The 23,281-nt window shown below is 39.5% G+C and overlaps 1 protein-coding gene across 1 annotated transcript in view; it reads left to right on the top strand.

Moving 5' to 3' along the window:
• The window catches only part of EGFL6 (EGF like domain multiple 6), a 42,302-nt gene that overhangs the window by 10,086 nt on the left and 8,935 nt on the right, over window positions 1-23,281 (top strand). The window contains exons 4-8 of the mRNA XM_029999173.1: window positions 1,200-1,319; window positions 5,089-5,208; window positions 7,982-8,116; window positions 9,876-9,998; window positions 18,058-18,384. Of these exons, the coding sequence (XP_029855033.1) occupies window positions 1,200-1,319; window positions 5,089-5,208; window positions 7,982-8,116; window positions 9,876-9,998; window positions 18,058-18,384 (825 nt within the window). The remainder of the gene's footprint in view (window positions 1-1,199; window positions 1,320-5,088; window positions 5,209-7,981; window positions 8,117-9,875; window positions 9,999-18,057; window positions 18,385-23,281) is intronic.

The following is a 23,281-nucleotide window of genomic DNA, read 5'->3' on the forward strand; positions in this document are numbered from 1 at the left end:
CCTAGTTTGCTCTTTTGTTTCTTTAAGAGAGTCTTGGTTATTTAGTGGAGCCACAGTAGCACAAAAATCCAATGTGATTTGCAAGCTGATAGGTTGTCCTTTTTCAAACAGACTCTATGTTTAAATAATAGAATGCAACCCTCTTTTTCTTCGCTGGACTGAGCTGTAACAAACACTTCTGCACATGTATAACCCCCACAAAGTTTACGCTTTTTCTGTGGTCTGCAGAGCGCATAGACTTGAGAACAGATGCTTCTCCCATTAGAAGTGGGGCTGCGCAAGCTCAGTACTTGCTTGGAGAGTTGCGTCTTTATTGAAATTATATTATTGATCACATGTGCCGTTAAACACACGTTGAATGGGCTGCGTGTGCTGGTGCATTCTGTTAATGAGTTCTGTCTGTTTACTAATCAGGTTTCAAAATACAAGCGGTAGAGGTGTCAGTTCACAGAAGTCACAAGCACAGATGTTGTCCCCTTGTCATAGGACCAATACTGTTGTCAGCTCTGCTTTGCCTACGCCACGCAAATTAAAATTTTTAGGATTCTAGTTTTCTCCCTGTGAAGGATAGCTATTGGGAATTTGAAATTAATTTAGTTTCTGCAAAGCCTTTTAAATCCTGGATTTTGAGAAGGATTTAGGGTGCTTTTATTCTCAGGATTTTGAGATTTTTGAGGTTTGTCCTTTTATTCTTAAAGTCACATAATTCTTATATTGTATTTAATTTCTGCTGCTGATAACCTTGGTACCAATATGTAGCTCAGAAAAAAAAAAAATATCTTTGTTTCACTTTATCTCAAGCCAATTTGCTGTTCTTCGTCTCATGTTTATGCCTTTCTAGTACAGAGGTCAACTGGAGGGCTAAAATCTCCAGCTAGAATCAGAGAAATCCAGAAAAACAACTCCCAGAAGAGAGACTAACTGCAATTCTGTCCCCCTCCACCTCTTCCTAACAAGCTGCCAGATGTGGCCAGAGTTTGCATTAGTTTTTCAGGTGTAGAAGTCTGCCTATGTTAGTTTTGCTAGCAGTCTTTCAGCCAGATGGCCTGCTAAACTCTCATCTTGCAAGGGGCTGGCTCATTTTCAATCCAGGCGATTTTACTGTGGAGAATTCAAGGCATTAGGCAGTATTATCCACCTATATGTATGAATATATGTATACAAACCCAGCACTCACTTCATTCCAATGACTTCTGCAGATCTGAACGAGTGTGGACTGAAACCACGTCCCTGTGAACACAGATGTATGAATACACATGGCAGCTACAAGTGCTATTGTCTCAACGGGTACATGCTTATGCCAGATGGCACGTGTGCAAGTAAGTAATAGAGCTGATAGGACAGGCACACCAAAATCATCTTAATTGCATTTGATCCAGCAGATTTTCTTCTTGTGATGAACGGGTTTAGCTTATTCAGGATAGGGTCTTTGCCGCAGCTCTCTGGTACTGTCAGCAGCTGAGAGAGGCTTTCTATTTGGCGGTACCTGGATAAAGTAAACTGGGTCATACTTGTATTTTGGTGTTCAGAGGAATTTTTGTCCTGCTAGAAGTAAAAATCTATGATAGTGTTGCTTCAGATGAAGGACAGCTAGTGTAACCTTGGTGCATAATCCTGCCAGTTCATCTGTTGAGTAAGGATGAATGAACCTATCCAAGCAAAGCACCAATACATACTACTTTGTACTGTGCTGAATTTCATGCCATTATTCCTTGCTTTATCTTTCTGTGCTCCTTGACTAATTTATTTTATCTGTGTGTCGATATGCTTCTCACAGTTGCCGCCAGCTTCTTGCAAACACTTGTTCATTGAGCTAAGGCTTATCTAAACTATATTTCTACCTATTTTCTTTGTCTTTAAGCCAGTATGTAGTGGAAAGCATTCTGCTTTCTAAGCCAACCTGATTTTTCAGACCTGAGGAAGCTTCTTATTTTTCAATGACACTGTTTTGTTTGTAGAAAATGCTTTTTTTTCTTCACCTGAGCTGTGCCATACAGGTATTTTTGGCTTTGAATTTCACAAAACCCTAGGGAACATGGGGACAGCCCTTTATGGAGTACACTGGACCAGAGCAGATGCATCAGCTGGACAAGGAATATAGTTGGTCTCAGCAGTGGAACAATCTGCTTGAGAGGTCCGTCCTAAACCAATGGACCTAGCTGTATGGGGTGCAGCACAATCTTTCCCATGGATATGACAGAAAACCACAAACTCTGAAAGGCTTTGATCTCCAGACCTTGGAGACAACCATTCACCAGGCAGGGTGTCCATCTGGCAAGTTTGCTGTCAGTCTCGGGATAATTGGAAAAAATACCCAGCCTTGGCAAACACTCTCAGGAGTGCAGGGTCTGCAGCTCAGGGCAGAGCTCCTATTCTCTCTCTCTTATGGGAGGGGGACAGAAATTGCTGCGAAAAGTGCCTGGGGCCAGAGCTTTTGGAGGGTTTCCCTTCCCTGCATCACAGCTCAGGGATGTACCTCTGCATTACTAAGCATGGTGTGTATCACCAGCAGCCAACAGCTGCGGAGCCCTGAGATCCCTGAGAAATGGATATATATTCCTTCCATTTCATCAAGATAATTTGTGTATCTGCTGACATCATACGCCGAGCAGTTTTCAGTAAGGCCACTGTCTTTAGGACAGCTGAAGTTGGCAGAAGCCAGAACTGCAGTCAAAAGAAACTATCCTTTGAGCCCAGCAGCAGCTTTTCCCCTCCATCCCTCCCTCCTGCTCCTCTGAGCACAAACGCTTGCTGCAGCCATGCTTCTGAACCAACTCAGAATACTGGATCCAGACTGTAACTTAATATTTCTGCTGCATCAGTTTTAAGCCAGTCCTAGTTCAGGACTCATTTCCAGATTTAAGAAACTCCGCATTTGTTCCAAATGCTCAGTTGCACTATCCCTTGCTTAAGCCAGCACAAAATGCTGAATTTCTCAGCAGCAGTGGTGGCCAGTGTCAAGTGTATATGAAAAAATTGCCTGAGCAGCTGTGAGCCCTGAAGCTTGCATTTCACTTTGGCACACGGGAACATTATTTCTCAGTAGAGCCCTGACAAACACTGACACAGAATGAAACAAAATTTCAGGGGGGAAACCTGGTTTCCCCCAGAAGGGAAATAAGTCTTCATTCTTCACAGCTCTAGTTAAGGAGGCAAAAAATGTTCATCCAGCCTGTGCTTCATTAACACAACCCATCTGCCACCTTCCAGTTCCGAAGAGCCTTTATTTTCTTAAGCAGAAACTATGATTATGAAATGAAGTAGTAAATTATTTGCTTAAGTAGAAATTATTCTTGTTTAAGTTTAGTAGCCTCCCCTTTCACCTGAAGCTGACTTAAGCTTGTGCTCAGATGAAATGCCAGGTTATTTCACCAACTGTATAATTCTCATCATTTTATTCAGGCAAATATTTTGAGCATATTGTTGCTTCTTTTGAATCAAATTCACCATGATGTAAGTCACCTTAGCAAGATGAAGTCCACCTAGTCTGAGCAGTCAGGCTTCCCTGCGACCACACCGAGGGACCATGGGGCTGGAAGAAGGGTATCAGAAGACTGTGGCTTTGGACCACAGAGAACCATTGCTTAAAATAGTTAGTAGGTTAGTACCTAACACAAAATCACCCAAACTCTGCAGGAATTACTATAATAGATCTAATTAGCCGTTCATCTAAGCCAATATTATGTCTAACCAAAGCCAGGAATAGGAGCTTCAAACAAAAGAGAAAACAGACAATTACCAATTAGAGAGGAATAATTTTTAGTAAGTTTATTCATTCCCACTTAGGAAGTAGATGATGTGCCAAAGTATTATGATTTACAGTCTGTCTTTTTTTAACCCTTACCTCCTGTATGTTCCCATTCATACAAAAGTAAAATGCTTTTGCAAATACAGTAAATTCTTGGCCTTGTATATTCATCACAGCCACAGATTCTAAACAAACCAGCCTCAGAAAAATAATTTTAAACAGATTAATTTTAAAAGCACACAGAACTAATATGCATTATATTTTATATTCAAATCACAAATAATATGGCTGTAGCTATATATGCACCCGCACATTTCATTGTCTTTTCTACACACTCTGTTACTGTGCACCATTCTGAAAGTGCTGGTACCTCTGACAATAAACATGTTGCATTTTAAAATAAAATTCATATATTTTTCTACCTAAGCGGTGAGCGAGTTTCAAGTTCTTGCAGTTGGTTTCTGTCTCTAATTAGTTGACAACGGCTCCAAGCTTTCCACTTATAAAGAACCTATATACATTTCTGTTTCTCTAAACACAACCAGAGTGAAGTAGCTGGAAGTACTTTCTTTGCACACACCTCCATTTGTTCCAGTAAACACTTCCAAATGCTACTTCTCTCCCTGGCATCATAACACTAACGCTTCCTCGATATCTTCAGGATTTTAGAAATATCTCCCTACATACTTAATACATTTCTCCTACTTTTCTAGTCTCACGTAGGTCTCTCAGACAGGATCTAGATCCCTACATTTCTGTTTAGAGGCTAATCAAAATCATCTCCAATAATTCAGACTCCTAACCAACCCGTGGTGACCAAGACTTGTGTTCTGGCTAGTGCCTCATTGGATTCAGATATCTGTTCCATAAAGGGTCAAAAGAAAGGGCAGTTTCTAAGTCCATCAGGCTAAATAGTTTTTAAAATCAGATTCTGTACTAGAAGAATATTTGATGGTAAGCAATAAAACCATTTCACTACTGAATAGCAGTTTTCTGTAAGGTAAAATTGTTTCAATAGAAAATGTAAAAAACACCTTTTTTTCTACTTTGAGCCGTTCTGTCTCTGAATCTAAAAGGTGGTAGTAAGAAGTCACAGTACTGGATCAGAGAAAAAAGGAGGAATAAGGGCAGATAAAGAAAGAACAAAGTGAAGGGGAGTGTAAAATCTGTCTCATGGACCCCTGAATTGTTAATATGTTAATGTATAAACAGCTTGATTTATGATGAATGCAATGTTGTTCTGGTTAATTTTCTATGTTCATTCAGATCTAACTTAATTTTAAGTGCATGATCCCAGCCTAGAATTTTGCTCTTTTTGTTATTTTAAATACCGTTTTCAGGTTCTAGGACATGTGCCGTGGTGAATTGCCAATATGGATGTGAAGAAGTCAAAGGGGAGGTGCAGTGTCTTTGTCCATCAGGTGGCCTTCAGTTGGGACCAAACAGAAGGACATGCATTGGTATGATTAGAGAGCTCACTCTCAGCTTCTTTTCTACAGGATCCCAAAAAACTTCAGGTTCTGGGTAAAGGTTAAGAAGTAGTTAGCCCTCCTCATTGGCTTGAATAATGCTTCTTGTTACTCGCAGTGTGGTGTAAAGTTTGCATGCTTTTTTTTAATAACTGTTCTGGTAATATTGGCCATGTAATTCTTTGGGCCAGTCCCATCCCCAATAAATAATTGAATGTTTTGACATGATCTGGAGTCATTAGCAGGTTCAGTTTCTCCCTATTGCTATGAGGCTGTTAAATACAATGCTTTGCCTGCAGGAAGCTGTCCTACTGACATAATGTGTTATAGGATTTGGGCGTTGTGTTTGAATGGGTTTTTCTTTTATTGTGATGACCCACAATACAAACTTCTGCATTTTTCTTCAGAAGCCTCAACATCACGTCAACGTTTCTTCCTGCGATGAAGAAAGCATTGCTTATAACACTTGGTACTGTTCTCTGATAATGTTTTACACTGTCATCTGACAAAGCAGTGCTACAGCATTGTAACCTAATGCTGAAATCGTATCCATTTGGATATTGAAGTTAAATGAGCTCCTTCCAAAACCCGATAGATGTGAAACAAACCCTCCAAAGCAGTGACCGCTCCAACAACCAGAGCAGAAGGGGCAGTGAAGTGCATGTCAGGGAGTAGCAGGAGCAGGGCAACCAGCTCTAGGTGTCCCCGCTTGAGCAGGGGGTTGGTCAAGATGACCTCCAGAGGTCCCTTCCAGCTTCAACCATTCTGTGATTCTGTGAAAAAACTTTTTGCAACAAGTGCTATTTACTAAAATGTCTTTAGCAACATATGTAATAATATTGACGATTTCACATATTTTACATTCTTTCTGTCACAATGGTGCAAGTCCTTCAGATCATAAAGGGCAGCTTGCACATGGTATGGCCTGGGACTACTTTATTGCTTTTAGGAGCTATCAGATAAACCCATATGGATACTTGGCTCAACTTCCAAACTATAAAGACTCCAATGTGAGAAAGGTATTTCTTTCTTTCAAATGAAATGAGTTTGTAATTGGAACTGTCCTGCTTTGAGTAATCAGCAAGGGTCTCGGACTACCACCAGTCACAGTTAACATTTGTTTGAATTATTTAAGAGCTATGTGAAGGCAAACATTGTAGACATATGTATTTAAATACAATAGACAAGATGATTGGTTCTCTTAAATCTCTTACTGAATTATTCAGGCAATTTTTTTTATTCTTTTGTATTGAGTTTATTTTTATTTACCTTGTCTGCTCAAATAGATTTGGAAGAATGCTGATACATATGATAAAAGGTAAAATAGACAAAAAGGTATGTCCAGTGGTTGGAAATATCAGATCCCTTCTTTCTGCATGACTTGTGGTATGTCATCCATTCTCCATCTCTAAAATGAGATAGCATCTTCCTGCTGTATAGCATAATAGATGCTTACTATATTATAAGATACTTTAATACTCTAGTATTAGTCACAGAAACACTATAAACAGATAAGCGTTTGAAGATCCATGGCTGTTAGTCTTAGCTTAATCCTCCTAAGAACCTGCATTATTCCTGGACCCGCAGAGCAGCATATTGATGTGTTTCACTTTGCTTCTTCTACATGTGCATTGGTGAAGGAAAAAAATAACAATTATAGATGACAATTTTTAATTAAACCTCAACCTGTTGTTTCTAAGAGTACAGTGAGTCTTCAGAGTTCACTGCAGACACAAGCTTCATGCTAGGTTCGAGTGCAGCAGGCTTGTCCTTTAGCTTGTGACAGACCCTGGTCCTGGCAGAGGGATGGGGAAATGAGAACCTGGAGAGGTCTGGGAATGGAGGCTGGGAAACAGAAGCCCTCATCAGAAGTGTGTAACATGGGCAGAAAGAGGGATTTTGACTACAGGTTTGTTTAAATATTTTTCTGTTGTTGTCCACTTCCCTTTGATCACCTAAGCGCTGTAAAAGAATGGTAGAAATGATAAAAAGTCTGACTGTGGTGTCCAGCAGCACTTCACAGCAGTTCTAAGCTGTAAAGGGCAGCAGTGTGGCATGATGAATTATGTGCAAAGTCACTGCTATGTGCTAAAATGTGATAGGGAGGGACAAATACCGAATATCATAATTGGCACTATTTTAAATTTGATGTTACAATAAACCAAATCAAATTAGCAACATTTAATTACAGTGGTTGTTGAATATGTTCTTAGGCCCTTCCCATACCAGCCTTCCTCCTTCTCTCTCCGAAATGTCTGTCCCTGTCATCTACCTTGCTGGGCAGACCACTCGCAGTCTGGAAACTCCGCGTTATGCCTTGACTTGGCCCAGCAAGGGGAGGTGCAGAGATTCAGTAGAAGAGCTGCTGCTGCTCTCCGTTTCCTTCTTTCTGGGACTTTCTCTTAAACAATTCTCTGTCATTTCCTTTCTCAGGGGAAATAATGGAATTTGTGGAGTTCCTTCTGACCTTGCTCCATGACCTGAGGTCAAATCATTGTCCCCGGTGGGGACAATCCCCACTGCCAGTTACCCTAGCTTTTACCATGCCAGGTCTCAAAATCTTCCATAAAGTTAGTTCACGTTTTGCTGCTTCATTCATGTAAGCACATGCAAAAGCCAACTGCAAGTGTGTAATTATAGGACTTATTTATTAAACAACTTGTGATAACCAAGACCAAACCATTCCTGTGCAAATCCCAACTAGTTCTTGCTTTCCCATTTTACCTTCTCATGGATCTGACCAGCATACCTTCTCCTGCTCTAGACATTGATGAATGTTCTGCCGGCAAAGCTGTCTGCTCTTACAACCGCAGATGCATCAACACGTTTGGAAGCTACTACTGCAAGTGCCAGCTTGGTTATGAACTGAAATACGTCAGTGGCCGTTATGACTGTGTAGGTAAGATTTAGCCCATGAATTTTCCTTCTTCATTCTTTTTGATTCCCACACTGTGCATCTTTCCTGTCATTGCCTGAAGCATGTTGGCCTAGTCTGGAGATACTGCCTCAGAAACGGATAAAAGATGTCACACTAAGAATATTCTCAATGGCACGTTGAATTTTTCTCTGGGTTTTTCTCTGTGGCCTTATGAAAAACCTAATCACTGGCACTTGCAAATTAAATTGCTTCATTGTACCAAGTCAAGATGTGCAAGGGCTTGTAGTAAGTTAGCAACAATCGACTACAAAGAAGGGCTACTTCTGGTACAGGTTTAGTTAAAGAGCCATTTTTTGTCCTCTTGACTTTCAACTTGTGATGAACGAGGAGTCCCACAATCTTTTTTTTCTTTTTTTTTTGTCATTAATGAGGAATGTGAATCAAGTGCCTTCATGACTGTAAAAACACTTGTTTGGATGGACAGTACAGAACTTTAAAAAAGAGGTATGAAAATAGTAGGTTTTAATCACTTTTCAAGTCTCTCTTGCATGCCTAAGTTTCTCCCAAACAAAAATAAATATAGGCAAAAAATTATCTTGAAATGCCCAGGTGTTAAAACAAATGTCAAAACACCTTCACTCCTGTTTCAATCCATTAGCTGAATGGTGGAAGAACAGCAAAGTGTAAGTTACCGCAGCAGGCACTGCAGCAGTATTGTTCAAGCAGTTGACTACACGAGGGCCTGCAAGGGTTGGAACTACTACAAGAAGCACATACAAAAGAGAATTCATGGGATTTGTTTATGTTTGCTTGGTATTGGGAGTTAGTGGTGGGAGGAAGATTATAAGGCAGGTTTTGGAGAGTCGAGTTTGCAATTCCTGTTGTGTGCAAACCCTGAGAGTCTTAAAGTGGAAAAAATACTTACTTTTTCATACAATATGTGTGCATGGAGGAAAAACTGGAGAGGTATCAGTAGTCAGGATTTTATCTGCAAACCTGAATCTCACTCTCAGACACACCGTATTTTTGAGTCAGTCTTCCTGCTACTTGTCTCCTAGCTGACTTACATTATGAGAGGACCTGTCAGCTGCTAAAAATGAAGCAATCTGGATAAAATATAAGTGGTGCAAAAATTCCTGCACCAACTTGTCTCCCTCATGTGGGAGAAATCAGAACCATCTTTGTGATGTAGCAAAATAAGGGAAAAGGAGCACAAAATCAGTTACTCTTGGTGCCTGTACATTTTGCTGTCAGTTGAACGTAGTATTTTCTACTGAATTTTTCCTGATTATATTTTCATACAGCATCATATGTATGCTGGAATGTTAGAGGTAGACAGAAGATCTCAACATCTTGGCATGCTCAGGGTTACTTTCTATTGCATTTCTTCTAGAGTGAATGAAAGAATGAGACAGATTTGGTGAATTTTTTTTAACTGATGCCACACATTCTCTTGTTGCCTTTTGCATTTTGTTAATAGAAGAGCATCTACAACCTACAGTTTGAATCCTGTTCTCAGTCAGAAAATCACTATGTTCACTTTGTCTTTACTGGGATGCTCTACATTTTCCATGGACGCATATGCCATTAGTTGTGCAGTTGGAGCTGACATTAAGCATTCTCTCCTAGTGTGAATTATTCTGCCTCCGATGGTCTCTGGACCGTCTTGGTCTAATACTAGTGCTTACAATACCTGGAAATGGACAGCTGGCACAAACAGGCTGTCATGAAGCTTGGGTTTCAACACAGTTTTCACTGAAGTGTTTATATCTTTCCCTAGATATAAATGAATGTGTGACAAATACACACAGGTGTAACCTCCATGCAGAGTGCCTCAACACCGAAGGATCCTTCAAGTGCAAATGCAAACAGGGCTACCGAGGAAGTGGATTTGATTGTGCCGGTGAGTACCATTGGATATCAGGAATAGTGCTATATTGTTTTTCTCCAATAATTTATGGTTATAAGGCATTTTCTAGCAAATGTCATGCTGAACAGTGCTGCAATACCAAACAAGCAAGACCTGTCCACAAAATAACATATTGATTGTACAAGGCATTGCATAGTTAATACAAGTATTATTTGTTCAAATTCATTTTGCCTATGAGTCTCCAAGTCTCATAGTATCACTAGGAATTGCAAGTAGAATAGAGACGAGAATTTGTCCTGAAGAAACAGAGAAAATAGCTTTAAAATTCTACTGTATTTTCCTTGAACTCCCACGGCTAGCCCCTTGGAGGGCTGTGCAGTCCCTTCCAGAAGAGTTTCAAGCTAACTTAGCAGAAAGTGAGAGAACAGAGGAAAGCTGTGACTTCTGTTCCAAACTATTTTCACTTATAATTTTGCCTTTGTTTGTCTATTGAGTGTTGAAGACCTCCTATAAAGATGTCATTTCCCTGTTCTAACTGAATATGACCCTCCAAGAAGAAGAAAGAAAGAAAGGCTGTTCTTGTCTTTATATTTAAAATGAACCTTTTTATTTAAAGTTTTTATTAAACTTGGCAGAGGTTTCTCCTGCAACATCGTTAGAGATGTTTTCCTCAGGAGGACATCTGAGTCCTACTCAGATTTTTTGAATAAAAGATATTGTGAAAACATTTTAAAAGTTCTTGTCTATAGCAGCTGAAGTCTACATAATATATAAACCTTTTTTCCTGGGTCTTTTTCAAGTAATCCTTGATCAGATACATATTATGATTATACCTCCTGGTCACAGATGTTCCATGAGTATCTCTATTATTCATGTTCCTACTCCCATTATAATAGTAACTGAAACCTCCAATATCACATCGATAAGTTAAACTTTTGTTAAGTTTCTACTTCCAGTAAAAAATGTTGATTTTTAACAAGAAAAACTAAACACACAAATACCTGACTGGTACTGAAAGTCTGGATTTGGACACAGATTGCCACAGCAAGGCTGTTAAGAAGGTTCTTCATGCTCAAATTCAATGTTATGAGCCAGTTTCCTTGCTAGACCACATCCCTTGTGATGTGTCACTGCAGCTTACTGCAACAGAATGATGCGATCAGGCTTGAGACCTGACTGAATATCAAAGCAAACTGACATGACACATCTTGATATGGTTCTGTTAAAACAGAATGTACCACAGATGAAATGTTAAACAAATACATCTCTGAGCAAAAAGGTCTGGGGGTTTTTTGGGTTTTGTTTCTTTTTAATGAGAAGCTGAAAAGGTCAAACGAAAATCTCGTTTTGACCAAGTCTATGTAGAAAATATCCTTTCCTCAAGCAGAAACAATTCAACAGGAATGCTTGCTTAAATATGAACAAAGGAAATATTTTAGCTTGTGGAGGGGCTATGACACATTTTTTAATGTCTAGCCCTGTAAAAAAATCAGTGCCGAAGACAGATGATTTCTATCTTCTCAACGCTGTTTCTATTAAATTGTTTGCTCGCTCTCTGCATACTTCTTCATGTCATATTTCCAATTACTGAAGTCCATTAGTTGTTTAGAAGAGGAAGGAGCCATGCATTCATAAACTTAGTAGAGCACACTAAACGGAAAAGAGATTTAATAGAAGACAGGATAGAGGAATAACACACAGTAATGAGAGAAATCAGAGCCATAGGCAGAAGGTCAAAAGGCAAGGGTGTAGCTAGAAAGATGTATACAACAATAGAGGGGAAGAAAAAATACAGAGTCAGTGGTAGGTAAAACCTGAAAAGCAGTGGTGCTAAAAAGAGACTGGTTTCTCTGGTGGTAATTCCCACGCATACACCTTTTTTTAAAGAGAAGAGGAGGAGGTTCTTTTAACCTGGAATGTTTCAATAGCTGATTTTTACTGCAATCCTCAAAAAAGTCTGATCAGTGTAACTGAGGCAGGACATACGTTTTGCTATCGGGGAAAATGTTTTTTCAAACAGCGACACAAACACCAGTTAAATGTACCAGCCTACATTGAAACACTAAGTATTCTCCATGTCATACAGCAATTGTGGAAAAACTTTGGCTTCAGTAAAGTGTTGCTGTTGGGTTTAATAGGATGAGAACTCCATCCTAGGAATTTCGGGGCTGGAGGCTCTGGCTTCACATTTCTTTCGGTGGCAGAGGCTGCAACTCCTGCAGCCCATAGCAGCTCCCCAGAGATGGGCCTGGGGTTGTGCTGCAGCTAAACAAAAGGCTTCTTAAATATGTCCTCAGTACTCCACATAATTATTCCCACAGGGTGGGAATCCCGTTTTCACAGGGAAGCATTAATTCTCTATAGCAATTGTTTCTAGTATATAACAAACTGGCTACCATGGCAACAGTATTAGCTTTTTATAACAAATGAAAAACATTTTAATATATAGCTTAATTTTCAGAGCATGAAATGAGAGTAACTAAGCACATTGTTCATAATAAAACTTCCATGGCTTCATCTCCTCATGCTACCAAATAACCTAATAAGCAAGGTAATGTAAAATTCACCTTTGCACAGAAGGTGAGGGAAATTCTTTCATGTAATTTGTATGTCAACGTACTAACTGAGGAGAAAGCTGTTGAAACATCAGGCTGCAAACAGTGCTGCTTTTATGGATATGACCTGTGATTGTTCAGGCACCCTTTTGCCATTCAACACTCCTATATGCATGAAACGTTGGAGGCTGTTTCTGAACTGTCTCTAGCACACATTTCTTTTGAGAATCTATAGAGATGTAACCTTTCAAATGCTCCCTAAAAGGGTCCTAGCCATTTCCACATCTGGCCTCTATCTTGCTGTAATCTGTTGTTCTCAGGTTCATGTGTTTCCTGATTTCCTATTGTGCATTGAAAAACCACATTTCCCTCACCACATGCTTCTATGTGTATTTCAGCTTTTATTTAAGAATAGAGTCTCATGAGGTTCCATAAGCAATTAAGATTCCTGGGGGGAAAATGAACCTATTTTTGATTCACTCTTTTGGTAGGAAACTACAAAATAACAGGAAAAAGCAGTACTAACTTAGAGCCTACGAGCTTCAGACATCACTCTAAGGAGCTCAACAATGACACTCTTGTTATTGCCCAGCTGGAGGCAGAGGTTACTATTCTTAATTATGCTTTACTGGATATCTAAATGGCAATACAAAGTCATGCCAACTCTCTCTGTGCCTCTTGTATTACTCATGTTCCTTTTTTGCTCATAGGGTAACGCCTAAATCCCATATATGATTTGTTCTTTTGTTAACTTGCCAGTCCTGAGAAAAGTCGGGTTTGACATAATAAAATTTCAAAGCTTAAAAAGTGATTCTGGTCATATCAGCAGTGAGATTCTTACAATTCAAATCAGTATGAAGCCAAATACTGCTGTCATCCTTTAATGAATAACACTTAGGCTTTTGTCATCCCACTTTTCCTACTGGAAGCATTGCTGGCTGGTGTAGTCATGTATTAAGCACAGTCTAGCGTGATGAACTTGCCCTGATTTCTCAAAGCATCTTTCCCTAAATAAGGTGGTAAGAATTTTAGAAATTAAACAGGTGAGGAATATATGTTGGTAGATGATATTCCATGGTGCTTAAAAGAGAATGATAGTCTAGAATCTGTGTTTTAACCTATCTATGAAAGTTTTCAGACTCTCTTAAGATTATCTGAAAGAGGTTGAGAACTTTTAGAATGATTTCTGAAACTATGTCCTGCTGATCTAGTCTTTACTCACGTCTACAGACTCCCCCTAAATGTGGTAAATAGTTGTCTGTATCCCTCATCCCCTCTCCAGCTTCTGTACACAGAAGCTACAAAGGGAGCTACAAAAGGATTTGTAAGCCAATCTCCTAGGCTTGTCTCTCACCAGGTTTTTAAATATATTGCTAGGTGTGAAGGTGGAAGCAGTGGGGTGCCTGCTGGCGTGCAGAGCAAGCTGTCTCCTATTGCAGCCCCCTTACGTCCAGAGCCCCAGCCAGCGCCGGCTGCGGTCACAGGTGTGTGGGAGGCAAACAGATCGCTGTCTGCCCCTCTCCTGTATCATCCCCTAAGTATTTCCCTTTACACAGTGCAGCAGAGACAGGGGGTTGGCATCTGCTCTCTATATTTTTTCCAACTCAACTTTCACAACTTAGTCATTAGACATCCTACACCAAGCCATTTCTGTGGTCTTATAATCTTGTACAGCAACCGATGACAGAAAAGATTTACTTTTAGCTCTCAGCCAGCATTCGCCTTTGTTTTTCCACCTTTTGCTTTAATTCTCTCTAATTCAAAGAAATAAAATACCTTTGAAAGCTGAGATATTTTCTTACTAGGGCAATAAACACAAACTGTACAAGAGCAGGAGGCATTAATCTGCATGCTTCCTGATGGAAGGTACGTAAAGAAGTGCTGGGATGAAATGCACTACGTTTCTTTTCACTTTCCAAAATTCTCTATGCAGTCACGTGGATGGATAAATGCACAAATGTTTGTGAGCAACACCTGTGCATTTATATACATGTCTTGGGGCGAAGGGTCCTGAAAAATCACTGCCTCAGCTGTAGCACCCCAGATTGTCAGAGAAGGGGAGCTGTTCATTCAGGCAAGTCCACAGGCAGGGGATTCAACAGAACAGACACAGTTTAAGGTGGTCTATCCTTACACTGCATTATTCCTCCTGCAATTTATGGGTAGACATAAAAAGCCTTAAATCCACACCTCCAGCTACTCTAAAGCTGCATGCAGATTAGAAAGGTACTAGTGATATATCCTAAAATATGCTTGGTGTCTAGTCCCTCTTTGTCCCCATGAGCATGCAGATTTTCATATTGCAGCAGCAAACTGGGGTCTGCAAGCACGTGGGGATTTATACACTTTCATCCCCCAATTTTTGTCACTCCTGTCAGTTGATTTTCTGCACTGCTTAGTTTTGCACATACAAGGAAATTGATTTTCTGACACCACAGAGGTTATGATGTTGAGCTGTAAGAATTTTTTCATTTCACTAGGAAGACTTCAAAGCAGAAACTAAAAGCAGATGTTCAGGTTTGCTGAGCAGTCAGTCCTGGCTTGAAAATCTCCATAGCCTCTTCAATAACAGCCTGTAGTTTCTTGTTACTGATTGTCAAGAGGATATTTGTTTGGAATGGAGCTTTCCTGTTAATTTTTATTGCTGCATTCTGAGTTTAGACCCAGAGAACCTTACATCCTTAATGACATCATCCTCCAGAGGAAAGGCTCACTTAGTGGAGTATTAGTAAAGAGTTTACTTGGAAGTATCTGACAAGCAGGGCTACAAGTTTTATCCAAAGGAAAAGAAAGACATAATCCTCAATTTTTATTTTTTTTTTTGATTGGCATCCCTTTACTTTATACCTCAACTGCAGCCTCAAAAAACCTGAATGCTCCAGTGAGCACACCAAGAGAGTCTGATTCTGTTCCTGGGATACTAAATAACATGTAGTTGCATTTGCCACAAATTAAACGTGACAAATTCACAGTGATAGGATTGTATTTTCCAGGAGTGAATATAAATTCAGGGAACTTTCCCCTTTTCCTACTAGACTACAGTTCTATTTTATTAACTGGTGTTTTTTCTTCTGCTATGTTTCTATGAAAAGAAATACACAGAAAAAAAGTACTACCCAAGGTTACAAGTCCAGTCCATCTGTCCCAAAATATTACTATAAAGTTATTATTACAAAGTGAGGAGCAAAAATGGGAACATATTCTTGTCCTGATAATGCAATCACTAGACAGCAAAAGCAGAGGGAAATAAAAATAGCTGACTTCCCCCACCATTTGCAATCCAAAAAGACTGTAGGCACTGCAGCATCAATACTGATTGAGAACCAAAGGTAGGAAGCAGCATATAAGGCTATTCTGACCCGTTGGTGGAAATAGTCTCCATCTACAGAAGAGCTTTTCTACAGCACACTGGAACTGCCCAGCTCTCATTATTTCCTAGGTACTTCACAAAAAGGACTCAGACTGCAGAAGGCTGTCAGTAGCTTATGACATGGTTGCTCTATCCTACCTACCAGTTCTTCCTCACCCACAGATTCAGGCTGTGGCCAACACTAGAGGGCTGAGTATATAATTGCATACTGACTGGTCATGTCATAGCAGTCATGAAATCCTGAGTTGATTCAAAAGCCTCACTGTCTCAAGCCTCAAAGTCCATTGCCATGGACTTTAAACCCCAAGGACACTCCTTCCCTCAGGAGCTCTGGTACTATGACAGGTAGGGACTTGGTTAACTCCAGTGGAGTCCTTATGGTGGGATGGGATCATCTCTTAAACTAGAACTCCCCAGATTTATGTCTTCTCTAAAACTTGCATATTTGTCACACAAACCCTTGCAGACCTAGTTTTGGCACAGTGGTGTTCCTCGACTGATGTTGAGCAGCAACTGCTGTTGCTGATAAAAAACACCACCTGCAGTATTGCCATAATTTCTCCTTTGAATTTGCTTTGTACTTTACACATACCTTGAACAAACTGATCTGAAGTAGTCCTGGCTTTAACCCTCAGTTATGATTTGGCCATCAGCACAAAGACCCATCAGTCTTTGTCAGATGACAGAAGAGTACATCTGGAAGGGACTAAAAAAGATCAGTTAGTCTGTTCTTTTGCTCTGAGGCAGATCATATCCAGCATATTAATGACAGATGGTAGCCTAACAATTTTTTAAAAATTCCAGTGATACAGTTCAAATAATCTAAGTGGCTTGCTCCTCTGTTTTACTATCCTATAGCAAGGATAGTAAGCAAGTTTTTCATGATATGTAACAAAAATCTCCCCTCATTTCACGTAAACTGAGACTTTTCCTATCTTAAGAGAACACGGAGAAGAGCTGGCCAACATACTGTCTCAAAGGAGCCCTTTGTGCTCCTACTGGGTCCCACCACTGGTGGAAAATCAGTCCTTCCTCCCCACATCCCTAGAAATGCATCTTCAAATGGGTTCCTATGAAATATGTCCCTTATTCAAGAATCCAAACATAGTGTGATGATTGTAGAGAGAGAAAAATTGGATTTTAAAAGAAATAAAAGGCTTGTGTCTTGAAACTCATTACAATGACAAGGAAAGCATGATTTGAAAATCAGGGCTGCCATGTAAATGCAAAAATGTCCTCTTACCAGTGAATGTTTTGAATTTTTTGCCTAGATATAAAGGATATTTGACTTCATTATACTTCATAATAGGGAAAACCCCAAATTCAGATTTTTTCTTTTGTTTTACAGGTTTGAACAATCTTGATTGACTTTTACCCTACTCTTAAGTTTTTCACTTCTGGCAGCCTTTGTGTTTCTGAGCAGAATCCAAAGTTGCAAGATACGACAAGGCTGGTTATCCTTTTAGTATTTTGTAGCCAAGAGGAATCATAAACCAGTGAAAATCTCATGAAAATTTACATTTATGTTCTAGTCCGCCTTGGAATTGCAAGAAGATAATAATTTGGCGTTTTTGGATGTCTCTCTGAATTTTGGGGGTTTACCCCTTAGAACTAAATATACCTTGGAGGTAAATGAAATGTGACCGAGCAGGTTGATGTATCTCCTCTCAAAATACGCTCCATTTCAGCGGCTTTCAGCCTGGTGTGCAAGAAAAGTTAGGCCAGAGAAGTTCACAAAAGATAGCTAAGAAAAATGCTCATTGCTAGTAGGCTGACATTTGTTATGCAGGGAATCACACCTCCATGGACAATTTTTAGTAGTCCACAGATTGAAGAATGATAATTTTTTTTTACCCAAGCTCCAGTGTAAAAATAATTAATGTAAGGGGCTCTATGGCCTGTGTTACACAGGAGTCCAAATGAGCTTATGACAGAGGGTTGCTTTGGTCTTCTCACTGTAACTCAAACAGAAGGTTGTCTGCACAACAGAGCTAAACAAGTGCATGTGTATTCAGTTCTGTGCAGAGCTGAACTTACATCTCATAGTAGAGAATTTGGCTACATGGGTCTCTGGACATTGTAAAGGACACCACAGTGCCATTTATAAATGTAATCATTGCAGAATGATTCCTTAGATGAATATTTAATATTTTCTTCTTGGTTCTAGTTATCCCTGAAAAGTCAGTGAAGGAAATTGCAAGAATCCCTGGAACAGCTAAGGACAGAATTAAGAAACTTCTTGCACATAAAAACAGCGTGAAGAAGCATGAAACAATCAAGAATGCAATCCCAGAAGCAGCCGTGACACCGTCTTCTAAGACCCACTCGCAGTTATTGGACTATGAAGGCGGTATTGATCTTGGTGGGAGCTACAATGAGGAAGAGAAAGAAACTGAAGCTACTGCAGAAAAGGAGGCAGAAGAGTCAGACGAAGAGAAGGAAGATTTTGAGAATCAAATTGCGCATGAGCGAAGCCTTAGAGGAGATGTCTTTTGTAAGTTTCTTCATTTTTTAAAAAATCTGGTTTCCATGTAAACACTAACAAAACCATCAAGACAGCCATTTTATCAGAATTTACTTGTAGAAAATGAAAAGCAACCTAACATACCTACTGGTGAGACTAAAGGTATCGAATCTCCCTTTTAGGGGAATCTGTCTGCAGTCAATGTGAGCAGAGGAGTGCACCACCCTGGCAGGCGCTCTGCAGGCTGTGCTTTCAGAGCAGCTTAGACATAGCACCTAGCTTCTCCCCATTTTCTTCACAGAACCCCCAGTAAAACAAGATAGTGTGCTGCTTCATTATGAGTAAGACAATAATTAGCTTTGATTCATGATAGGCATACTCATCACCCTAAGTAGTGTGCATTGTTCAGAGGAAAAACATAGACTTTGGTGTCTTAGTGTTTCAAATTATATAGACCATATAATAGGTACCACTGTTGTGCATGCCATTCCCAACTAAAAAATAACTCTGTGAATCACAGAGGGTTTTTTTTATCCCTTTTGTTTAAATATGAGAGTTTATCTGAATGGACACTCTCAAATTTAAAGCATTTGATGGTATTTGAGCAGGAGTCTTGCTTTATTTCTGACATTAGTCATTTATCAGGAAGATTGACAGAGGGTTCCTCAGTCTGCTTTCAGGTCTTTCCTTCCAACTATTATCTTGTATGCTATGCAGTTTCTTGCTGTGTTCTTTAAAGTTTTCAGCTGCATTTTAATTGGTTTTTTGTACATCTGGCTCAGACAAACATTCTTGAAGGTAGTGGCAAAAACATGTAATGTGAAAAATACACCCTGCTAATAGTTTATTCATGATACTCTCTCTTTTCAGAAGTATAGAAAAATAATAAATACTATCCCACAAGAATTAAAATTATGCACCATATTTCATAATGATAAAAATGAACACAAATGAAGTTTAAGTTAGCATTCAAATTGTTGCTCTTTGATTTGAAAAGATACATAATTTTTTTAAAGGAAAGATCATTTTAAAGTCCTTTGGAAAAAATGGTCTATAATATTGCTACTGTAAGAAAGCCAAGAAAAAATGTGATTATTCATCTAAATACATTTGAGAATACTTCTTTGCCAAAGGCACAGTTCTCCTGAAACTGCCTTTTTTTGGTTTTCAGCAGTAATTGGCCTTTTTCAGTTCAGGCTAAGGGTATAGACTAACACGGCTTCCCCAAATTATGCTAGTGAGCTGACAAACAGGGTGAAGTCAGGGCTTTTTTCACCAACCTCCCCCCTTCCTGCAAATATTAACAGTGAGTGCTTATGGCGTATTTCAATTTTGCTGACAATACCAAACCGGGGAGAGCGACCCGTACGCTCAAGGGCAGCGCTGCTATTAAGAGGGACCTGGCCAGGCTGTGGAAATGGGCTGACAGGAACGTTGTGAAGTTCAACAAAAGCAAATGCAAGGGGAGAGAAAAGCCTCGTGCACCATTACGGACATGGGGGGACTGCTTAGGAAGAGGCTTTGCAGAAAAAGGGAAGCGGTTCTTCCCCTCTATTTGGCGCTTCAGAGGCCACATCTGAGGCGCTGCGTCTGGGTTTGGGCTCCCCGAGACAAGACAGATGCGGACACGCTGTCCCGGGCTACGTGACGTGACGCGACTGCAAAGGGTGGATCATGTAACCTTCCCTTTGAGTACTCGGTGCTACGCTATTTGGAATGCATTCATCTCCCAGACTTCAGTTTGAGTGAGGGCACACGGGGAAAATCCTCTGTCCATAGGACAAGCCAAACAATATACAAGAGATTTTTGTCATGATGCTTGGTAAGATTCTTTTTCAAGGATTTTCTCAACCAAACCAGGACATTTGAACACCGTATACCTGGGCTAGGCAGAGACTACTTGTCTCTACAAAATTGCCACTACAACTGACAGCAGTGACAGCACTGAATATTATTGCTTGAAAACATTAAAGCACTGTGTTTTATCTGTATTTTTGCCTATGCTGCCTTTGTTCCAGTCACATTTGGCTGGAATTTTCCATTATTAATATAAGGGATTTTATGCTGAACATGCTGGAGAGATTTTATTTTGCCAGGGGATACTGGCAGAAGGTTGGGTGCTTATTGATACAGGGATACTAGTATGCCCAAGATGTAGTTTCCTTAAGTATGTGAACCCTGTATGATTTACGGCTTTCTTGTTTGATACCAACTGTGTATAGGACTTAAGGCACTGTTCCATTCGCATTTTTCTTTCAGGATGGGTTGCTTATGTTAACAGTGTTTCCTTTCCTTTTACATTTCAATATGCTATACTTGATCCTTGTAATTATAAAAATTCAGTCATGATTTAGGCACTTAATTGCTTGAACATTTGGCTTTAAAAACACTTTCATTTTTAATGATACTGAATGATCCTTTGGAGTACATGATTAGCTCAAATTTACAGCTCGTAAATTTACACATCAGTTTTTTTCCTCCTCTGCTGATGTCTAATTAGCAGTGATTCCTTTACTACCACATTAAGTTCATCCATATAATCCCCTCAAGTATTCACATAGCATCTGCTTTTTGTATTATTAATATTGGTATTGTTTGTCTTCCAGGAAGAGTAGTTAATTAGGAAAAATGGATAGGTCACACTTTTCAGAGATCCTAATTATTATTTTAAAATTTATGTATTGTTTTATCATAGTAGTTTTACTACATAATAAATATATAGGGAGCCACAGAAAAATACTGTCAGGAAAAAAGTAATTATTATACGGAGATTGAAATTATTAAAATAGGCCAACTATCAAAATACAGGACCTTCATGAAAACTACTACTCAGTTTTTTTTAAAAACACAGTAGTTAAAGATAGCAAAGTGAAGCCCCCAACATTTAAGAAATGTCAAAATTAAGGTCATCAGTGAAAACTAAGATATTTTTCTTATGATACAGTCTGTAATGACTTTAAATGCCTATTTTCCATGGGATCCTTATCTTGTTCAGTGTGAAGGAAGGACCTGTCCTGCTGTGAAAGGTGCAGTGTAATGAATAGGACTCTGTCCTATTGATTGCAGAAATTGCAGATGTATAGGAAATGAGAGTAAACCAAAGTTTTGGAAAGCTCCTTGCTGTGCGAGAAATGTCCTTTTTGTACATGGAAGAAGACAGAAAGAGGTGGACCAAAGTGCTTGGTTATATAAGCAATGACTGTACAGCTGCTACACTCAAGCTAGAGGTGAATTTATAGTGCACAACCTTAATTCTGTCACCTTCTAACCTTTCAGTGCTTTTCGTATACCATTCATAATCCAGAATGGTATTGCCAACTGTAACTAAATTCCATATTCTGTACTTTATCAGTTTATGAAACTTATATCACGCTTAAAACACTCCTGTAGTATCATGCAGCCAGCTGGAATGATAAAGAGGTTTTGGTTTTCTGATTTATTTGGCAATACTAAAAGTGGACTGTTGCCCTTATGGGTTCTAGGCTCTTCATTCTGAACAAGAGCACTCCCTCAGTTAATCAGGATGTTTGCTCATAATCTTATTCTTTTCTGATAATTACACCACTGTGTGAGCGAATAATGCTCAGTCCACAGCTATAGACAAAAGGCTTAAAAGATGTCAGACATCTGGCAAAGGTAATTCTTTCAGAGGAGGATGTGGTAGCAGAGATGTGGTATATGCCTTTGAGTCCTACATAGTGATATAGTGTATATATGGTAAGCCAGTCTTCATTTTACTACCTCTTATATTCTGCTTGAATTTTTTACAGTACCCACTGTGGTTTTCTGGGGGTTTTTTATAGTCTTTGAACATCAGAGAGCAGTGTTAGAAAGACAGCGAGTACCATTTTTGTGAGAGTTTCCACATGCTGCAGTTTCAGACACTTTAGAATTCTACATGTTAGAATTACTAACAGTGAGTTACTTTTCCCAAATTTTGCATGCTATTTTTACATTTAGACTAAGTAGACTACCTAGGCAAAACCAGGCATAGGCATTTTCCAGGGGAGAGAAAAATCAAACAGCTATAACAAGAAATAAAAATATACCACATTGCCCACAGCTAGCACACTTAAACACATGGGTGCTTATATTCTACTATATACCTGTTCTTCCAGTATAGCTGCCTCAGCAAAAGCTCAGTGTAATGCCACAGATGATTTATAAGGAATACAATCCCACTAACAGGGAAAAAAAAGGAATTAAAGCTTTAAGGACAGCACATGCATTACTGCAGACAAATAGAAAATTACTTCCAAGCTATAAACCAAGCCATATTTTTTCAGACAAAAAACATCATTTCCAAATGCACTATAAGTAATTTTATATACAGCAGTTGACAAAATATATACAGTAGTTGGCAAACCAGAGAGGTGAAACCAAGTGCACATAAAGGAAGATCTATCAGTGTTTTCAGTAAGCTCCTTTAGCACCACAGAGTCACTTACCGGTGCTTTTGTACTGTTTCTGAAGGGTGCCCATATAACAGTGCTCCACAGACCTATTCTACTGAGCTCTGCTTGTTGGGTTTGGGATTTTGGCTTCTTTTTTTTAATTTATTTTTCACTTTGAACCTTTTAATATTGCAGCTCAGTCCAAGCAGTGCTTTTCCAGATGTGCTCCTCAAGCTTCCTATTGCTTTCATGATCTCTTTGGCCCTTATTTGACATACAGTCAGGCTTGAGGGTCTGTCTTCGTGGTACTTTTCAGGCAGACCTGAGCTCACTCCAGTTGTGCTCCAAGCAAGCCATGTGCAAGCCAGCTCCCAACAAGAACTCATGCAGTCAGAGCTGGTGCAACTGGCAGACCCGTGCCAGCAAACCTGTTTGACAGGCGGAGTGAACTGGTGTCTGCCTGCACTTCTAGGAGGACACTGCTGTGCGCTGTACGAAAGAATATGCTTGAACCTAACTAGCTCTTTTGCTGT

The sequence above is a fragment of the Aquila chrysaetos genome, chromosome 23, assembly GCF_900496995.4.
Source record: "Aquila chrysaetos chrysaetos chromosome 23, bAquChr1.4, whole genome shotgun sequence".
In the NCBI taxonomy this organism is placed as follows: Eukaryota; Metazoa; Chordata; class Aves; order Accipitriformes; family Accipitridae; genus Aquila; species Aquila chrysaetos.